At 49.0% G+C, this 12897-nt stretch overlaps 4 protein-coding genes and 1 non-coding gene across 5 annotated transcripts; 3 read left to right on the top strand and 2 right to left on the bottom strand.

Annotated features, from left to right (window-relative positions):
• Positions 1 to 20: 20 nt before the first annotated feature.
• On the top strand, positions 21 to 1082 carry EI90DRAFT_3031622 (uncharacterized protein). The gene is made up of 2 exons (XM_039058331.1): positions 21 to 426; positions 494 to 1082. Exons 1-2 carry the CDS (start codon positions 373 to 375, stop codon positions 1016 to 1018), a joined length of 579 nt encoding a protein of 192 aa, XP_038923621.1. The 5' UTR covers positions 21 to 372; the 3' UTR covers positions 1019 to 1082.
• Positions 1083 to 1207: 125 nt separating this feature from the next.
• On the top strand, positions 1208 to 1634 carry EI90DRAFT_837691 (uncharacterized protein). The gene has a single exon (XM_039068134.1). It carries the CDS (start codon positions 1300 to 1302, stop codon positions 1543 to 1545), a length of 246 nt encoding a protein of 81 aa, XP_038923622.1. The 5' UTR covers positions 1208 to 1299; the 3' UTR covers positions 1546 to 1634.
• EI90DRAFT_3192398 (armadillo-type protein) lies at positions 1399 to 10555 on the top strand. The gene is made up of 27 exons (XM_039066397.1): positions 1399 to 1504; positions 1555 to 1779; positions 1836 to 2049; positions 2103 to 2270; positions 2318 to 2386; positions 2440 to 2551; positions 2606 to 3536; positions 3590 to 3915; positions 3974 to 4089; positions 4146 to 4329; positions 4382 to 4731; positions 4783 to 4903; positions 4955 to 5149; positions 5200 to 5414; positions 5479 to 5632; positions 5683 to 5801; positions 5854 to 5886; positions 5941 to 7137; positions 7188 to 7832; positions 7880 to 8138; positions 8185 to 8258; positions 8310 to 8452; positions 8507 to 8747; positions 8814 to 9088; positions 9138 to 9979; positions 10033 to 10212; positions 10262 to 10555. The coding sequence occupies exons 2-26, from the start codon at positions 1775 to 1777 to the stop codon at positions 10110 to 10112; spliced, it is 7068 nt and encodes a 2355-aa protein (XP_038923623.1). The 5' UTR covers positions 1399 to 1504; positions 1555 to 1774; the 3' UTR covers positions 10113 to 10212; positions 10262 to 10555.
• Positions 10556 to 10588: 33 nt separating this feature from the next.
• Positions 10589 to 10668, bottom strand: EI90DRAFT_t24. Its single transcript has one exon. It is a non-coding gene; the product is annotated as a tRNA-Phe (tRNA).
• A 446-nt stretch (positions 10669 to 11114) lies between these two features.
• EI90DRAFT_3115695 (uncharacterized protein) lies at positions 11115 to 12639 on the bottom strand (the record flags this gene model as incomplete). The annotated part of the gene is made up of 7 exons (XM_039062817.1): positions 11115 to 11218; positions 11272 to 11325; positions 11387 to 11783; positions 11842 to 12169; positions 12230 to 12248; positions 12307 to 12343; positions 12394 to 12639. The coding sequence occupies 7 exons, from the start codon at positions 12637 to 12639 to the stop codon at positions 11115 to 11117; spliced, it is 1185 nt and encodes a 394-aa protein (XP_038923624.1).
• Positions 12640 to 12897: the final 258 nt, after the last annotated feature.

Raw genomic sequence — 12897 nt, forward strand, 5'->3', positions numbered from 1 at the left:
TCGCTGCCGAATAGTCTGTTCGAGCTGCCCCGCTTATATGGCTGCCCCTTGGATTCCGATTCATCTATACCGGGACTACGGATAATTCCTATCCTTGTTTCTCCAATTCCATCCGGGTGTCTCCCGATACGGATTTTTGGATGCCAAAGTTCGAGTTTTTTCATGCCTAAGTTTTTGCACTAATTATTACGCTTATCCTCTCCTGGCGTTTTAGTGGTGCATTCCAACCACTTGCGATCATTTCGCCTCATACGAGACGTTTTTGCTCGAACCTTCCCCCCAATTTTCGGTCCTACAAGCCTGCTTGCCCCTGGTATCGTTGGTTGTCACTCACTCATCAAGTAGTCCTTTACTCTCTTCCATGCACACCATATGAAAGCTCATTTAGAGGGCGATGGATTGCCATCAAGTTTGAACACCGCTATGGTTCGTTTAGCTAGCAAAGATTATTCTAGTCCCCTTCGCTCGCTGATTGCTCTTCCGTGGTGGATAGAGGCTTCTGTGCAATGAAGATTGCGCCCGTCACGATTGGGTAATCATCCGAAAAATATTCATCTTCCTTTCATCCCTCACAGCAGATAGTTGGATTGGCATAAACGTGACTTTGCGCCGTTCTGTACGTACGAGCCCGCTTGGCGCCTTGATTCACTGTTTGTGTAATTTCCGGTTCGCCTTTGAGTTCTCTTCATCCGATCTCGTTCGACTTCCACCTTTTTATGTGAGAGGTCCGATGATGGTCACTCCGCGGTCGTCCAGCTGTCCTTCCCCCCGGGTCAACTTCCCCTCATTCTTTGCTCCCTTAGGCGGAGGATTGATAGCAGGATGTTCTTTTGTATCTGTTCTGTTTACTCATCTTTCCGTGAATCCGCCTTGTCCGACATCTCTCGCTTCGAACCTTTTGACTGATGCACTTTTTCTCCAATTGCAATCCCTTATTTCCACTTCACATGAGTCAGATATATGGATCCAACATGCCGCTCTATGTGGCTCTCCTTCCAGATCCTTTGTTTTCAAGTAGTAGAATTGGAGGTCCTTCTACCCAGTCTCCCTCCTGGGTGTTCTCTTGGTTCTGTTTTTTTTTTGTTTTTGTCGGGTCTTTGTTTCGCGCCGTCCTAGTTTTGCTTTCCATTCTTTGTGCCGATTAAAACATAAAACTAGCGGGGTTGGCCGAACTTCATTTTCATCATCGCAATCCAAAACTGATTCGTGAAGATCAAGGCTTCGATTCAACTTCCCAAGGTGCCTCAGAAAAGCAAAAGAGTGCTGGCCAAATTATTGGCTTCCGACTCGAGCCAGCGAATGAGTGATCAGGACATTCAACATTGGATATCTACTTCGCGTTATTCTGAAGATGACTTCGATGACTCAAATGTTCTGGCAGCGCCAAGTAACAAACCATGGGAAGGCTTCATGGAGATGGCTCTGGCCAATTTGATGTCGAGCAGTACCAAAAACCGCATATCGTTTCTGAAGCAGAGAATTTCTGTGGTGTCCCAGCAACCTGGTAGGAGGGTTTCTGTTCGAAGCCAAATTCTGAATAATTAGCTGTTATAGAACTGGACAGTCAGCGTGCCTCAGACATTTTCGATCTCTTGATAGTCACATACCCACGTTATATTGATGCAGCATCTAGAAACTCGGTTTTGGAGGTTCTCTCTTCACTGGTTAAACGTGACGCCGCATTGTCTGGGATCAAAGCTCTGTGTCTGGAATTCTTGACTATGTTACGAGATGGTTGGAATTGGAAACGACGCGACTCTGCTCGCAACTATCCATGAAGTGAGTTGCAACCAATGATACTCCGCATCTAGCAAACCTGATTGAGATTTCTCAAGTTCGTCACATTGCGGCGACAAGTTCGTTTTGCTAACATGGGCTTGTCGTGTGCTTTTGTCCGCGCTGGATGCTTCTCCGTCTTTTGCCCGATCAAGTCAATGGCACTCCGTCATTGCAACCTTAAGCATCCTCTTCGACTCCGTCTGCGGAACGGCTTCTAGGCGGTCTCTATCCCGTAGCGCCAATGCAAATGTATGGCGAGTATTTCGCAAGGTAGGGCCATCACCACCCGTGAATTAGCACATTCTTATGTCGGTGTTGTGTAGCACAAAGCGGTGGTACCTGGCACTGTGGCATCATTGTTGGAAATCTCCAAGACGTCTATGTTTCCAGCGAGATTCGTTCCTCTTATTGGCTCCGCAATTGACATTCTGTGTCGTTCGAAACCTTCCAAAAACTCAGAGCTCCCAAATACCTGGATCTCGAAGTTGAAGGTGTGAACACTTACTATCCCTTCCATTAATGACTTATGATATCGTAGCCGGACATTATCACATATCATACACAGGTGATTCTCATGTCTAGGTCCATCCTTCCGTCCCACGCAAAGGTGGGTATTTCGTCAGCTTCGTTGGGAAGCAATTCCCTAATGAGGGAGGTTAGGACGCTCTTAATGAATTCGTAAGTCATGCCATAACTGCGACAGACTTGGGACTTGTGTACCTCCCAACCATCGAAAAAGCTCTGTTGCGCTCGCCGGAAATATCAATCTCAGGTACTCCTTCACTTCCTGCTGAGTTGAAGATTGCATTAAATATTCCACTGAAAGTTGCAAATGCTATACTCTCTTCCTATTCCGGAGAATGGTCCGACACTATTCTCAAACGGCTCCAGGCATCCATTGCCGGCTGCGCTAAGTCTGGAAACGGCATTGTACGGTCTGGGGCAGTAGAAATGGCAAAGATCATATTGAACTCTCAGCCTCAGACACATCCTATCCATTCCTTCTTTGCCAGCGAGCTTTTGACATTGCCAAAGCACGGTAAGACTGCAAGTGCAGAACACAGGGCCACCCTCTATGCCATTCTTGGACACATAAAACCCAGTGCTTCCGTATCCGCGGAACTCGTTAACACTGTGCCATCATTACTCTCCAAAGAGATTAATGAGACTGCGGCTGCGTTCTTAAGAATATCGCTTGCTACTCACCTCACCCATTGCATGATATGGGGGACAGGATTGCTACCGGATGCATCGTCAGTCATTGTGAAGGAATGCGCGAGCTCCAAGATGTTACAAAGGCGGTCATTTTTACTGGCAGTTGCGGAATGCTTCTGGCTTCTGGGTGACAAACTGGAGAAAGAGCCTAAATTCTCCGTGCCGGAGCCAACGCTTAAGTTTGGAGCAGCTTTACTTCCAATCTTGGAATCTAATCTTAAAGCCACTGTGGCAAGCCCTATGAATACAACGATTGGGCCCATCGAAGGTTATATCGCTCTTGCAGTAGTCCTGCGACGTGGAAGTCCCCTGTCAGCAGGTAGTCAGTGTAACTTATCATTGAGAAGTGATGCTTACGATGGCGTAGGAACTAGCAGGATATTGCAGATACTGGGTTTGGGAGGCTCGAAAACATCTTTTCTGCTGTCAGACAAGGTGTATGGCAAATTGTCAGCGGCTGCAGATGAGATTTGGGGTCTCCGATCTCTCTCTACTACTATTCTTCAAATTCAAGACGATCTTGAGACGAGTGCTAATCTAAGGTAAGCAACCAGTCCGCCTTGCGCTAATGAACCTGTCTCACTATGGGTCGTAGATTGTTGTGCGGGCAAGAATTGCTCCATCACACGGTGTTCAGCAAAGATTCGGAGACGAGAAAGTTGGGCATCGCAATCATTGGAGAACTTAATCACCGAGCTCCAGAGCTTGTGCATCGCATGATTCGTGAGGCCCTCATTGAGCAATTCCAAAGGCCTTTTGCAGCGGCAGATGATAGTATTACCCAGTCATCAACGTACTTGAAAATGGGTTATTTCTCAGCAGTCCTGCTGGCTTTGGTAGACTTCAACCCAACCTACTCGGTTGATATGCGACAGGATCGTTTGGCCGAATTATTCGTCATCTCTCATCATCACTTGCTGAGTAATATGATTCTTGTCAAATTTGGCCCACTGGAATTCAAAATTTGATTCCCATGCAGCAACCACTACGCGTGCTCTGTGGATCGAAGCGATTCAGGCTTCCGGCGTTGATCCCAAGGGTTTGGTAGTCAAAAAGAGGGAGGCCCTAATCTCAGCTGTAGTGGAAGCTGCCTCAGTTCGTAGCTTTTCACTGCGTCTCGTACCTTGCAAATGCCTGACTTTGTCATCCAGGTCCCATATTTGAGTAATGCTGCATTTGATGCTGCGGCGACAATAGCATTTATAGCCCCTGATTCCATTATCTCCCAACTTGCGGAACAGATCAATAAAGACTTAAATCCCGAGAGCCTTTTGGGAATAGGGGAGTTTGAGCTTGGCGTGTGGAGTACTCCCGAGGGTTCTACTTTTATAGACGGTTAGTGCCCGGAATTGACCCTTTCGTTGACTCATCCGCCTTCCGTGCCTAGTTCTCAACGCTAAGAAGCGTGTCACAACTGCAAAGGGCAAAAATCACGAGATTGAAAAATGGGAAGAGGAAGTAAAAAAGGCCATTGCCGCTAAAAAGGCGAATACGATGCCTAGTCTCTCCAGAGAGGACCGGAAACTCGTGGAGGAGCAATTGCAGAAGGAAGCGGAAGTTCGGTTGAGGGTTGCTACCATCAAAGCGGAAGCGGAACGTGGCCTGGGCCTACTTCAAAGTCTTCTTCGTGCACGCACGGAGGATCTTCAGCCTCTCGTATGGCCAATGTGTAAGCTGCTGCTGGATGGTGCCCTCCTGTCACCTCTATCATTGTCGGCTGCCTTCGACGTTTACCTGGTTCGTACTTGGTTTCAACCCCTGGTTGCATATTTTAATCTCGACGATAAGGCCATTGGTTCCTCCTGTTCGCGGAACTTGGGGATATACCGCACATTAACAGGGATATCTTGCCTGCGAAGCTTTTCGGTTTCTGCAGTCCCCAAGGGTTTCCTTGAAGAACCTTTGGCAGGTAAGTTGGATTCTAACCTTCATCGATAATGGCTCAGGCCGCACTTCGTAGAACTCACCCTTCGAGTCCTCTACCACATGCACTCGGTGTCGTCGGATTCCCCGCTTAATGCCTTCGACTTCGCATACTTGTTCCCACTCCTTTTATGCGTTCTCGAGCACGGTGGCGTAGGCCAACCCGAAGAGGAAGCTGGCGCCGAGCAAATTACTCTTGCTCTAGAAATCATTGAGCGTCACATTGTGGAGCGTAAGTTAGCAAGCTTCGGAACTGCGGCATCATTTGTTAACCTGTTACAGTTGCCGACCCAACATATCCTCGATATGAGACTCTTGAACTACTGCTCAATTCCATTGCTCGCTACCCTAAAGTTTCTAATACCACGGCCTCATGCCTAGTGATTCTCAGCCACGGTCTAAATCAAAGCGCTACGGAAGCTGAAACTCAGCTTCTGTTACAAGGCACCCTAGCTCAAGAATCCTTTGTTCGATCCGCTTGTCTGCAAGCCTTACAGGTGCTTGGTGTTTGACATATTTTCCCCGCTGCTTGAGTTAATGAATATCCAATCAAATTGCTAGCCATTTGATCTCACAGATAAGGATTGGTGTCCTGAAATATGGGTTGCGTGCCACGATGATGATCAGCCGAACGCCCGACTTGCTTACGACATTTGGGAGGACAACGGGATGGACGTAAAGAATCCGTACGGCGCCGACTTGCTTCCGCTACTTGGTTCGCCTTTGACCCACCTGCGGGCTCGATTTACTGATGTTCAGGACTAGGAAGTGGAAAGGGCTATGTCCGAGCAAGTGCTTCTCGTGCGATCGCCTCTGCTGCTTCGCACTTCCCATCATCCGTACCAAGCTTGCTTGCAGATCTTAAAAGTTCATATCGTGATATGGTCGGAATGCCCCTCTTTTCTGTGGAATCTACTCATGCATATCTTGATTCAGGCAAAGATTCTTGCCCCTGAGTTTGACGCCTACGTAAGTCAGCTGCATGCGTTCCATGAATAAGAGTGCTCATGAAGAGCACAACAGGGTATGCTTATTGAGCGGAGCCTAGAGCAGTCAGATCCATGGCCGACACGTGAAGCTATTTCCTGGACTTTCGAGCAATTGGCTCAGGTTCTACCGAGTGACGAACTGCTTCCCTTCTTTGAGTTTCTCATCCGAGAGGAAGCTCTGGGTGACCGGCATGCCAGCGTCAGGCGCCGCATGTTGGAAGCTGGGGTCGCTGTTATTGATATGCGTGGCCAAGAGAAACTCCAAGAACTTCTTGCTGAATTCGAAAACCAGCTGCCTGCAACATACTCGTCAACCGAAATAGCCGATTGGGTCCGGGAGGCTTTAGTTATTTTACTCGGGCGACTAGCTCAACATCTTGACATGGGAGACCCACGTAGGCAGTCAATAGTGGCGAGGCTCATTGATGCGCTGAGGACGCCATCTGAACTTGTCCAAGCTGCCGTCGCCGAATGTTTATCGCCGCTGGCGGCCCCGCTACAGGACAAGGCGAGCCTTCTGATGGACGAATTGTTTCAAACTCTTACGACGGCATCGAAATATGCGGAACGTCGAGGTGCGGCATATGGTCTGGGGGGTATCTTGAAAGGTTGGGGGGTAGTTGGCTTTAAAGAGTTTCGTGTGATGGCATCTCTCCGTTCTGCCCTGGGGAATAAGAAGAACTTTGAGGCTCGACAGGGTGCACTTTTCGCCATCGAGACCATGTCCGCGCTCCTTGGGCGCTTGTTTGAGCCGTACGTCATGGAAATATTGCCCCTTCTACTTGCTGCGTACGGCGATACAACAGTAGATGTGCGCGAAGCCGCTCAAGATGCATCCAAAGTTATTATGGCAAATTTGTCTGGGTATGGTGTCAAATCTGTCCTGCCATCCCTCCTGGAAACTCTAGAAGAAAAGCAATGGAGGACAAAGAAAGGTGCAATAGAGCTTTTGGGATCTATGGCTTTCTTAGCCCCCCGACAACTCTCCATTTCACTCCCAATCGTCATTCCTCGGCTTACTGGCGTGCTGACCGATTCTCACACACAAGTGAAGACGGCAGCCAACTCAAGTTTGAAACGGTTTGGTGAAGTGATAACCAATCCCGAAGTGCGATCCATAGTCCCGACCCTGTTGAAAGCCTTGGTAGACCCAGAGAAAACTTCAACAGCTCTCAACGCACTTCTCAAAAAGTCATTTGTGCATTATATTGATTCAGCCTCTCTGGCCTTGGTGAGTTACCCATTGCACTTGTGATGAATGAATGCCCAACTAGAGGACAGTTAATTCCGATCCTGGAGCGGGGCATGCGCGAACGAGGGTCCGAAACGAAACGTAAAGCCGCCCAAATTGTTGGAAATATGGCATCTTTGACGGATTCGAAGGACTTCATCCCATATTTGCCCCGTCTGGTTCCTCTGGTCCACACAGTTCTCACAGACCCTGTTCCTGAATCTCGAGCCACTGCAGCCAAAGCTCTGGGTACCCTCATCGAACGCCTTGGAGAAGTTAGCTTCCCAGACATGGTGTCGAACCTTCTTCATACGCTGAAGACGGACACATCCGCCGTCGACCGCCAAGGCGCCGCCCAAGGCCTGAGTGAGGTTTTGTCAGGTCTCGGAGTGGAACGGATGGAGGGCCTCCTCCCTGAAATTGTCACGAATGCGAGAAGTGCTCGCTCTCACGTCAGAGAAGGGTTCATGTCCCTGCTTGTGTTCCTCCCCACCACGTTCGGCCACAGGTTCAGTCCACATCTCTCTCGCATCATTCCGCCCATTTTGAACGGCTTAGCGGATGGTGAGGAGTTCGTACGGACAGCGTCAATGAAAGCTGGACGAATGATTATCAACAACTATAGCAATAAAGCGATCGATCTTCTACTTCCGGAACTGGAGCGTGGTATGTTTGATTCAAGTTGGCGGATTCGGGTGAGCTTCTTTGCTATTACGTGATGTAGCACGCTCACTCTCAGCAGCATTCGTCCGTCGCCCTAGTTGGGGAAACTCTATACAAGATATCGGGGATCAGCAGGAAGACTGAGATTGAAGAGGATGGCGAAGCTGACGTTGTGGTTGCAGAAGGTTCCCGCAAGGCACTGGCCGATGTGCTCGGGAAAGACCGTAGGGATCGAATTCTAGGATCTTTGTACATTGTCAGGCAGGATCCCGTACATGCCTGCCGACAGGCAGCAATCCATATCTGGAAGGCTTTGGTGCACAATACTCCTCGAACAGGTGAGTTTCTTGTTATTCGCAACCCTCAGATACTCATTATCTTCAGTCAGGGAAATTTTGCCCTGTCTAATGGAGCAGATCGTGGTACTGCTCGCAAACCAGGGTGATGAGCAGCGCGAGGTAAGTGTAGAAATGAATTGAAGATATGTACTTGACCCCGTTCATCATCAGACAGCAGCAAGAACGCTGGGTGAACTTTGTCGGAAGCAAGGAGAAAGGATCCTTAGTGACACTGTTCCGATTCTTCGAGCTGGTGCCGAGTCTAGCGATAGCAAGACACGTGAGGGGGTTTGCTTTGCCATCAGCGAAGTACTGTCAGTAAAGCCTCGTGGGTACGCACAAAGTTCATTGACAATGATGATATCCAGGGAGAACACGACGAAGGGCCAACGAGAGAATCATGAGGACGAACTCATTAGCGCTGTTCGCATCAGTCTTGTGGACAATTCTGCTTCTGTTAGAATAGCCGCTGCGCAGGCATTTGATTCCTTGCAGGAGCACGTTGGTTCGCGTGCCATTGATCAGACTATTCCTACTTTGCTGGAAGCCCTACGATCCCCTGGTGCTGCCTCAGATACTGCGCTTCAAGCATTACGGGAAATTATGACGGTAGGCCATCGTCACAGTCACAAAGGGGCCTCCATGACTTGAATTTAATATATAACTCTTCTGCAGGTCCGGGCATCAACCGTCTTCCCAGTCTTGATACCCACTCTCATTACCCAACCAATATCGGCGTTTAATGCGGATGCTCTTGCAGTGCTAGTGACGGTTGCAGGGTCTGCGTTAACTCAGAGGCTGACGCAAGTTCTTGGCGCGTTGGTAGCAGCTGCTGAGAATGAAACGGATGAAAAAACCAAAGACGCTGTGGAAGCAGCTATCGTCTCCCTTGTTGGATCAGTCGAAGACCTCGAAGGTCTCCACTCTTTGATGATGACATTGCTTTCGTGGTGAGTTTGCATGCCGGTTGCTTGGTTGATCCGTTGACTCCGTTTTGAGGGCAAAACATGAGAATCCGCGGCGTCGTGTCAGTGGAGCCTTAACGTTTGCTAAGTTCTGCGAGAATACCAGCCTTGATTTCTCGGAGTATCGTGCTGATTGGATCAGACAGTTGGTCTCTCTCATGGATGACCATGAGATCCCTGTGCACGAGGCTGCTTGGCAAGCGTTCGATGAGTTCATTAAATCTGTTGATAAGACCGAGATGGAATTGCTTGTCGTCACCTTAAGGCGTACTATCGAAGGAACAGGTGCGCCAGGTCGGGTTGTTCCCGGCTTCAGCTACAGTAAAGGCGTGGGTCCCATGCTCCCAGTCATATTTGCTGGGCTCACGACCGGAAGCAATGAACAGCGAGAACAAGCCGCTCTTGCGATTGCAGATCTGGTCGAGAGGACTGATGATGCCGCATTGCGACCATATACCACCCAGATCACAGGGCCGCTCATCCGAGTTATTACTCAGGCCTCTGCGCTGCCAGCAGGAGTCAAGAGTGCGATATTAATAGCACTCGCGAAAATGCTGGAACGCATTCCGATATTTATCAAACCTTTCTTCCCACAGTTGCAACGAACGTTTGTCAAATCGCTGACGGATGCGAGCCTTGCAGTACGTTCGCGAGCGGTGGCAGCACTCACAGTTTTGATGCGCAATCAACCGCGCGCTGATCCCCTCATCGCGGAGCTGATCGGCTCAATACGTTCAAGTGGGGAGGATGGCATAGCAGGAAGTTTGGCCTCCGCTCTAGCTGGTGTAGTAGATAGCGCATGGATAAACATTAGTCCCACAAGTCTGGAGAATCTCCGAGAACTTGTCATTGATTCATATCGTGACCCGCACGACGGCAAGTCGGACTGGAACATTCTCCCTATACAAAAATGCTGATGCCTCCCCTAGAACCATACTATATTGGAATTGCAGAACTCTTTGCAGCACTTAGCCGGGACGCTGCCCTTGTTCGTCCTGCCCTTGAGTGAGTGTAGAAACTTGTTCCAGTGTCACTTTTCGAACTGCTAGATCTTCTAGCCAGCATATTCTCGGTGCGGCACCCCCACACATACTCACGTCCCAAATCCTGTGCGTTCTGACAATGTAGCAGAAATCTTCGGTACTGACATTCGCCCAGACTACACACTGTTTCATCCCATCCTGAGGTCTTTTTCACCCTGAGGAATATGTCCACGTTGGTGAAGAAGATGCAAGCTAGCATTGGATCTGATCAGCCATCTGTCGCCCGACCGGCCCGCGAGATCAGAGATATATTGCGGAACCAGCCACCATGGGTGGGCGACAAAAGCGTCCAAGCAATGTTTTAATGGATGGCATTCTCATATCCCGGATGATTGGAACACACTCTCAAGCTAAGAATAAAATAAAATAAACATATGATAGATGAATTCAAAAATCTGAGATAAAAAAAACAAAAAACAAAAAAACAAAAACAAAACAGAAGTGCCCCAACCCCGGTTTGAACGGGGGACCTATACATTGAGGTGCTTCAGTGTAGCGCTCTCCCAACTGAGCTATTGAGGCATACTCCCTGTATTGTAGAAAGAGCCCTTACAGATGTCTTACCAAGTGAAGACGTCCACGCGAGACCAACACTCGGGCTCAATATATGTTCCACTAACGACCATTTTGACTGAATGTGATATCAATATCAAAATAGCATGACTCTGGACAGTGGCAATATGTATTGATATCTTTCAGTGTCATATTTCCGGGAAACGATGTTACGCATTAATGGTGCTTCAACAGGGTTGAGGTACGACGCATGCACTGGCCCGCGCGCATCAGGTCCAGGAGCTAGATATTTGAGGTTCCCCTTCAAAACCACAAATATTCCCAATCTACGACTCATGCCCAGCAGGCTCAGGGATTCAGCTTGAAAGGAAGTAAACTTTACACCGGGGAAAGGAGGACAATCGTGGCACTATTTACACAGAGCGAAGCCTTTGAAACAATGAAGCAATGAAGCATTAACGCGGACCGTAGGGATTTTCGATGCTAGGGTGATCCATAGCCAGTCGAGCTCTCTCTTCCTCATCTTCGTATTCGAGCTCATCCTCCCATTCATCGATATCTGACGTTCGTATTAGACGATTTCTCGGAGGAAGGTTTAAAAAGATTGCTCACCGATCTGCTCATCCTTGTCGGTATCAACGAGTTCGCGCCCTTGGATTTCATTGTCTGTGGCGTAAGCTATATCAGGAGGGCACTACTGTCATGCTTAAACTCAATAGATACTTACCTTGCTCAAGTGTAAGCAGCACAATCCAGAGTGACCCCTCTGTTCCGAGCATTTCTAATCTATCTGCTTTAGCAGCTCGATACTCTAGGCGCCTCCTCGCCCGTCTCCGCCCGCTCGCGGCCCTCCTCGCCAGCCTTCTTTCCCTCCGTGTTTGGTAGTCCGCCGTCGCCTCGCCATTAGCGGCTGCCAAGAGCCTTCTTGCCCTCATGCCCTTGGCTTCGGTCCTCATCTGCTTGCTGTTACGGAGTTTGATTTGCAATGCAGACGCCTTATCCAAAAGGGACGAGGGTGGAAGGGGAGGGGGGACATCAGTTGAGACAGGAAAGACGTGCGGATATAGCGCAGCAATTCGGCGATGGGTCGCGTCCCTGGGGTCATTAGGGTCGACCTTTGGAGCCTGCAAGAGCGAAGAGGAAGTCTACCATGGGGTGGACACGCTGCGGAGTCTCACTTACTTGGCGATCTGAAAAATGAATGATGGTTCGTCCGACAATTGGCCCAATGATGGGAAGAGGTATCTTGAACACGGCCTTCTCGGCGGTTCGTCCAGCGCCCTTGAAAAAGTTCTTGAGCTTGCTCGTCTCCTCCTTTCCCCGACCGATTCCGATAAAATGATGCATAGCTTCTGTCTTCATCAAACGAACTCGGAGACCACGAGGCTCGAAATATGTCCGATTCGCCTTGAGGAGGTACCGATCGGTAAGTGTCTTGGAAAGGATGTGCGCGGCTGTTTGAGCAGTTGTTTGTAACACAATGCCTGCGATAAGCGTCCACGTATTTGGACTGTTTTACATTCTTCGTCAAAGAGGAACACCACTTAGACGCAGCACGAGCCATGCTTACACAAAACCAATTACGAGGCCTGCCAAAGGCAAACTCTAGTAAGAACGATCCCAGCGTTTCACGAACAACGAACGTACCAGCCAAATCTATAACTCGTAGGGGAGGGCTAGCACCCTGTCCCATCGTGAACATCCCTCCGCAACCACGACATGAAAGCAACTCACAATTGCGATGTTGAGTCCATCTATAAACTTCAACCAGTCATCCATCTCAATCCCAGAGTCACGCATATCGGGATGGTAGCCTCTGGCAAAAGGAGAATCCCAGGATGTCCCATCTTGGGGAAGCACAACTGGCACTGGTAGCGGTACAGACTTCGCATGGGTTGCAGGAGGTGGGGGTGATCTAAAAAGCAACTCTACATCTTCATCGGTATACCTGGGGGGCGCTGGTTCGGTATAGGTGGCCATATTCCTGAGTGGACAGGACTGAAATGTTGCCGAGGTAGGTTGTCTCCATGTCCAGCAAAAGGGTAACTGGCTTTATACTGTTATCGTCCATCACACAGCATTATGTATAAATAGCAACAATATTCAGGGAAACAGTTGTAACTGCGCCCACTGCATTTCCATACTGAACACATAATCAAGATATTGATTCATTGATCCTCTGATATTTAAACTGGGGGGTGAGAGTGTGGTTTCCCGGTCGAAAAGAACACTGCCTTC

The sequence above is a fragment of the Cantharellus anzutake genome (genome assembly GCF_015039405.1).
Source record: "Cantharellus anzutake strain C23 chromosome Unknown EI90scaffold_2, whole genome shotgun sequence".
NCBI lineage: Eukaryota > Fungi > Basidiomycota > Agaricomycetes > Cantharellales > Hydnaceae > Cantharellus > Cantharellus anzutake.